Source organism: Ammodytes marinus (assembly GCF_949987685.1).
Source record: "Ammodytes marinus genome assembly, chromosome: 4".
In the NCBI taxonomy this organism is placed as follows: domain Eukaryota; kingdom Metazoa; phylum Chordata; class Actinopteri; order Uranoscopiformes; family Ammodytidae; genus Ammodytes; species Ammodytes marinus.
The window spans coordinates 4,324,481-4,331,980 of record NC_137233.1 but is presented as its reverse complement, the minus strand read 5'-3'; the positions used below and the strand labels follow the sequence as shown (position 1 = coordinate 4,331,980).

The 7,500-nt window shown below is 42.8% G+C and overlaps 1 protein-coding gene across 1 annotated transcript in view; it reads left to right on the top strand.

Moving 5' to 3' along the window:
* LOC307249229 (sodium- and chloride-dependent taurine transporter-like) overlaps positions 1–7,500 on the top strand; it is a 27,419-nt gene that overhangs the window by 7,424 nt on the left and 12,495 nt on the right. Inside the window, exons 2-4 of the mRNA XM_080025872.1 lie at positions 6,150–6,379; positions 6,738–6,872; positions 7,103–7,140. Of these exons, the coding sequence (XP_079881998.1) occupies positions 6,151–6,379; positions 6,738–6,872; positions 7,103–7,140 (402 nt within the window). The 5' untranslated portion in view covers position 6,150. The remainder of the gene's footprint in view (positions 1–6,149; positions 6,380–6,737; positions 6,873–7,102; positions 7,141–7,500) is intronic.

Here is a 7,500-nt window from a genome sequence, read left to right as displayed (position 1 = left end):
AGACCCAGACTGACTACTGAAGGGAAATGAACATTGAGTGGAAGTAGGTAGGCGGGCGGTGCCAGGCTAAGTGAAGAGGTGTTAGTGTAATAAAGAGGGAAGTTAAGGAGTGGAGGAAAAACAAGAGGATGTGGAGGAGAGAGAGAGAGAGAGAGAGAGATAATGAGAAGTATAAAGAAAACACTTGAGCAGGAGCTGATTTTAAAGGTGTAGTCAGCGATTCTGGAGAACGCTTGTTGTCAAAATCAGTGAATATATTCTCACGGTCTGCTACCTGTCTGTACTGTGTGTGCACTGTAAACAAATCTGGTGTTAATGCACAGCCTAGGCTCTGTGAACAGGCACGTTTTATACCACCATGGCACCATTGGGGGTTAGGAAGACATTAAAGATACAGTGTGTAATATTGGAGTATTCTAGCTGCATCTAGTGGTGACATTCTAGATTGGAACGCTCCCTTGCTACACCCCTCCCCTTTTACAGATTTTACAGAAGCTACGGTGGCCTTCAAAGGACAATACGCTTGTTACTAAAAGTGGTATCATCCATCACTCTGGAAAGGTAGAGCAGGCTATTGGAAAAAGAGGAGAAGGAGTGAAATAAAGCAGAGCGAAGGAGGAGGAGAGGGAGGACACACACACATACACACACACACGCACACACACACACACACACACACACACACACACACACACACACACACACACACACACACACACACACACACACACACACAAAGGAGGGATTTAATATGTGGCCAGGCCAGTGGAAATGTACATGGTCTTAAAATAGGAGCTTGTGTTATGTAAGTGGTTAGTGAGAGTGTGTGTAGTGCTGGCTGGGTTCTGAAGTTACTATACTGTGTGTGTGTGTGAGACTGCGTGTGTGTATGTGAGACTGTGTGTGTGTGTATGAGAGAGACTGTGTGTGTGTGTGTGTGTGTGTGTGTGTGTGTGAGAGAGAGAGAGACTGTGTGTGAGACTGTGTGTGAGACTGTGTGTGTGTGTGTGCGCCCGCTGGACCGACACAATGGGCCTCTTATATTTTACACCAAGATTTTGGCCGTTGTTTTAAATCATTGCGTTTTCCCACGGCCAGTTCTGCTCTCTCGAGGACGCTCGGTCGGCAACAGCAACATTCCCCGCTAATATGATATAATATATAATATAACATATATTTATATACCGCTGTCAGTTTATGGCAGCAGCTCTCATGGCTTTCAAAACCTTCTTGACTTACCCAAGGCAACTCTCTCTTTACTTGACATGTGACACTGCAAATTCTGCTTCGTCCGAACTTTAAAATATTGTGATTACATTGTTACTTTATGTTTTTCTTCTTAAGGATACACTGTTTTTCTCCGTCTGACTGGCTATTGTAGCTAAAATTCATACTTATGCTCAACACTTTAGTTTAGTTTGTCGGTAATTTTCCAACTTATAGACCATACACTTGGTCAAGACTTTAAAGATATTTGTTTTGGGCATTTTTATGCTTTATTGATAGTGTAGAGACAGAGTTGAAATGGGGCAGAGAGGGGAGTGACATGCAGAGAACGACCGCGGGCTGGAATCGAACCCGGGTCCGCTGCTGGCCGAGGCCCATGGGGGGGGGGGGACGCCTTACCAACTGAGCTAAGGGCACCCCCCCTCGGTCAAGACTTTAAGAAAAAAATCTAATCAAATCAATGAACATAAAATGAATGATTCTAGCAGTTATATCACCACCTATACAGTATTCTCAGCCACTTATCTAGGGGCTGGTCGTTATGTCAGCAAAATAAGGTAATGGCCCATACACCACACCTTTTCACTTACACATTCAGTTGAGCCAGGTTTTCAAACATAATAATTTTGCTGCGCCAAATGCTTCCAGTGGCCATTTGTCTGTAACATTAACACGTATCTGTCAGTCCAGGCAAGATGTCTTCCAACTATGTGGATGGTTTTATTTGTCAATTTGACGGTTGTGGGTTGAGAAAGACGTGTTGGATTGTAGATGTCTACCAACATTTCTAGACAGACACACAAAAACACATTGCACTATGGGTTGAATTTTGCTAGGCTACGCACAGTGTTGCATTCACTGTCTGTATTACTGTGGGAATATCTGAGGGCTTGCAAAAGGTATTTTTCTCTGTATTTCTTGAGGGACAACTCAGAGGTTGCTTTGAGTGCTTGTAGATATTGCTGTGCGTTGCTGAATATGCCAAGTAACCAAAGCCAAATAAGAGCTCTATGTTATAATAAGGTTCGAGTTGTGGCGATCAACCCTTTTTAAATTATAAATATCTGTTTAAAGTTCTGCCATGGTCTTGCGTTATTAGATTGTTTTCCTTGTAGATACATTGGTTAGAGATGGGGAAAGAACAAAACAATGTGTTTTTCAATTCAAGGTTCAAGGTTGTTAGACATAAACCTGCAGTGTGTAGAATTGAGATTTTTTTCATTGCAGACTTGGTAGAAAATAATTATAATATCCATAAGTACGTTTTAATTTAGTGCATAATAGCTGAAAAAAAAAAATCCCCCTAAGAAAGGGTCTCTTATATCTCCGTATTTCTCCATACCATGGACCAAACTATGGGCACCGCCATTTTGGAAGCGTTATGGTTGGAATGTCATCAAGTGCATTGTTTAGAATTTAGAATTGTTCTTGTCCTTGAAGGCCACTGTAGCTTCTGTTATTATTCAAAAGGGGTGGGGTTACCCAGGGAGCGTTGCATTCTAGAACTTTCTTGACGTCATATTACACACTGCACCTTTAAGTTAACCCATAAATCAGGATACAGCATCAGTGAAGTCTCATTATTTTTTTTTAAATGGAAACACATTTTGTAGCCTAGATCACGCCAAATATTACAGACTTCTTTTTTCTTTTCTATTATCAATTCCTTCAAATATTTTTATATAAACCCTGCGTTCCAATCCCCATAATTCCCTACTATTTAGTATGCAGCCTGAAGAAGATTTAGGATGTCCCAATACATGCACGTCGATTGTAGTATGCTGAAAATACATAAATGCCCCACTAACTCCAATAGCATTTTGCAGTATTCTTCTTTTATTCTTGACATTTCTCGGCATAATGAAATACAATCTTCCTTATCTGATTTGTTTTTTCTCTCCTGTGGCCCCTAAAACTCTTCTGTACTTTAGTATGTAGTGTAGTAAAAAGAAAAACTATGTGATTTGGAACGCAGGGAAAGTGTCTGTTCTCTTGAGTGGTCAAAGAGCATTAGCCAGCCAGTCAGCATGTCCTGTTATGGGAAGTAGTTGATTTTGTTAGCCACATTAACGTGCCAATTGGCTTCCGCACTGAAAGTATCACTCGCAGCGATTACCATCGACATCAGTTAACAGTTTGTCACACTGTCTCTCCAAGCAGGAAACACTTAAAACACACACACACACACACACACACACACACACACACACACACACACGCACACACACACACACACACACACACACACACACACACACAGACAGACACAGACGCACGCACAGATACAGACACAGACACAGACACACACACACACACACACAGACGCACACACACACACACACACACACACACAGCTTCCTCGTTGTGTTATTAATTAACTGTTGAGGAAGCTATAGCCCTGAAGATAAATGTGCAAAGCCAAATGGTAGAGACAGTTGAGCTGTTGATATACGAGTTTTATCTCTGAGCTTATTTGAACAGGCAAATTTAAGTGTGTTACTTTTCACTAGAGGAAGCATGCCATGGTGAACATCTTAATTAGGTTTTCTCACGTTTTCAAATATACAGGAAAAAAAATGAAGAGACCACTCCAAATGTTCAGTGTCTCTTGTTTTACTATTTATAGGCATAATGTTTGAGTCGAATGAACATTTTGGTTTTATAATATAAAATACTGACAACATTTCTACCACATTCACAATAAAAATCTTGTCATTAAAGAGCATTTCCATTAAGTAATGTAGAGATGAAGATTGAAGAATAATCCAGACTGGTCTCTTAATTTTTTTTTCCGCGGCCGTATATTTTGTGGGTAAATGTGCAAGGAAGATAAGATGTGTATATCTGTAAGGCAGCGAGAGAAAGAACACAATAAGGCATTAATCAGCTGAAATGTCGTCATGTCCTCAGCCCTACAGTGTGAATGAGGGAGACAAAGGGAGAGTGTGTGTGTGTGTGTGTGTGTGTGTGTGTGTGTGTGTGTGTGTGGTAGAGGGCACATCAGTTTGGCAGATAGTAAGAGATAAAAACGTGACATTTTCCACAATGACAGACATCTGCTGACTACTAAGTATGTCTGTCTCTCTCTCTCTCTCTCTCTCTCTCTCTCTCTCTCTCACACACTGTCTGTGTCTTTCTCTCTCTCTCACACACTCTCTCTTTCTGTCTGTCTCTCTCTCTCTCTCACACACTGTCTGTGTCTCTCTCTCTCTCTCACACACTCTCTCTTTCTGTCTGTCTCTCTCTCTCTCTCACACACTGTCTCTCTGTCTCTCTCTCTCTCACACTGTCTCTCTCTCTCTCTTTCTGTATGTCTCTCTCTCTCTCACACTGTCTCTCTGTCTGTGTGTCTCTCTCTCTCTCTCTCTCTCTCTGTCTGTGTGTGTCTGTCTCTCTCTTTCTGTCTCTCTCTCTCTCTCACACACACTGTCTCTCTCTCTCTCTCTTTCTGTCTCTCTCTCTCTCTCTTTCTGTCTCTCTCTCTCTCTCACACACTGTCTCTCTGTCTGTGTGTGTGTGTCCGTCATTGTCAAGTGGAAATTTACAGCTCTGGTCGTGTCATTTCGCACTGCTCAGAGGTTCCACCAATCACGAGGCACATTTTATACACTTCCTAACAAGGAAACATTTAGCTTTTCGATTTCATCTCTGTGAATTTCTTACAAATGCAAGACCAAAGAGCCCCGATTTAGACCATTTAAAGGTGCAGTGTGTAGATTTGGACCATTAAAGGTACAATGTGTAAAGGGAATTGGTGTTTTTCAGAACAGACCTGGTTGAAATGGAATACAATATTCATAAGTATGTTTTGATGAGTGTACGCTATAATGGCTGGAACAGGCGCACTGCCACATTTCTACAGTAGCACAGAATGGTAAACTTAACGGCTGTGGTCAAGTGTGTAGGGCGGTCGTCCACTGGGTTACAGGGTCTGTGGTTCGATCCCCCGTCTCCCCGCCACATGTCCAGGTGTCCTACAAGTGGACTACACACATTTAAATAGATTGCTTTATCTAATGTGCTATAAAGCAAAACCACATTAAGGGTAATTTCATCCTTAGAGTGGAGTCAGTTGAAGGTGTGTGTGTGTGTGTGTGTGTGTGTGTGTGTGTGTGCGTGCGCCTGTTGGAAGACCAAGAAGAAGTAAATACATCTTCACCTCATCACTTGATATTGTGGAAAGACTTGAGGCCAGTGGTGGATGATGCCATCCTTAGTGACTATAGCTTCTTGTCCTTGAAGGCCACCGTAGCTTCTGTAAATTCTCCCAAACCTGAGTGGTTATCGTTTTAAAGTATTAATTGCAGTAGCCTACTATAACTATCCACTATACCTGGGTTCATTCAATTCTCATATCACACACACACACACACACACACACACACACACACACACACACACACACACACACACACACACACACACACACACACACACACACACACACACACACACACACACACACACACACAGTTTCCTCGTTGTGCTATTAATTAACTGTGTTGAGGAAGCTATAGCCCTGAAGAGATACAGTATGTGCAAAGCCAAATGGTGAGAGAGAATTGAGCTGTTGGAATACAATACACATTTTCTGTCACACACACACACACACACACACACACACACACACACACACACGTGTCTTAGATCAATTGTCACTTAATCATGCTCTTGTCTGCCTCCTTACTGCTATTTATTAAATTATTTTCTTAATTTTTTTTATTGTGAGACTGGGAACTGGCAACTAAATAAAATTCCATTCTTGGGATAAATAAAGAGCCTTCTCATTCTGATCATTGTGTTGTGTAGCCGACTATAAAACCCACTATCACTGGGTATAACTCAATTCTTATATCAATCCTCACAAACTTACCCCCTCTCTCGTTACCCCCTCTCTCGTTTTCTTTTCATTGCCCCTCCAGAATGGCTCAAAAGGAGAAGCTCCAGTGTCTAAAGGACTTCCATAAGGACACGCTGAAGCCGTCGCCCGGTAAGAGTCCCGGGACGCGGCCGGAGGACGAGGCCGAGGGCAAGCACCCGCAGAGAGAGAAGTGGGCGAGCAAGCTGGACTTTGTCCTGTCGGTCGCCGGGGGCTTCGTCGGTTTAGGGAACGTCTGGCGCTTCCCCTACCTCTGCTACAAGAACGGTGGAGGTAAGGGTTACACATGCACACTCACTCACTCACTCACTCACTCACTCACTCACTCACTTTGTTTCTTATTATTGTATTAATTTGGCTATTATATAAATCAATTGCCTTTTCTTTTTTAACATTATTTTTTGGCCTTTTTCAAGCTTTATTAGACAGTACAGAGTTGAAATGGGGAGACAGAGAGAGAGAGAGAGAGAGAGGGGGGGGGATGACCTGCAGTAAAGGTCCACGGGTCAGATTTGAACCCGCGACCACTGCAACGAAGGCCGGAGCCGATATGGTACACGCTCTATCCACTACACCACCGGAGCGCCCCCATTAATTGCCTTTTCTTGTCTTTTTCTCCACCTCCGTTCAGGTGCATTTCTCATCCCCTACTTCATCTTCCTGTTTGGCGGAGGGCTGCCGGTCTTCTTCCTGGAGGTTTCTCTCGGTCAGTTCACCTCCGAGGGCGGCATCACCTGCTGGGAGAAGCTCTGCCCCATCTTTACTGGTGAGAGAGACAGACAGACAGACAGACAGACAGACAGACAGACAGACATGCATCACCTTCTGGGAGAAACTCTGCCCCATCTTTACTGGTATGCTACCTACCAACTGAGCTAAGGGCGCCCCCTCTAAACAGACAATTTTAAATAATACCATAAATTCTACTCCAATCTCGCTCTAAAGAACATTTTTGGGCAAACTAAATGTTGGTCTTAAAAAATTTTTTTTGTATAGAGCAGCAAAAGCGATCAGGGTTTGGAGGGTTGGGGTTGGTGGGTGGATTGTATAATAGCCTTCATCGGTGTCCCAGTTGTGCCCTATCCCATAGGGTGTCTTATGCTGGCCTTGACAGCTATATGGAACCTACCTACTCTCTATGCTCTATTCTACTCTACTCTGCTTTACCGCTATATATGGGACCTATGGTTTTCCACAATGAAAAATGTCCTATCTGAATCTGTATCATCTGGTCAATGATCAAATTCCTTCGTGATTTTCTCTACTTATGACATCTATTGCAGCATGTCCGTCCTGGGAGAGGGATCCCTTACTTTGTCGACTCTCCCTGAGATTTCTTCAAACATTTTTTTTTAAAATCCCGGTAAAGGGTTTTTTACTGGGAGTTTTTTTCT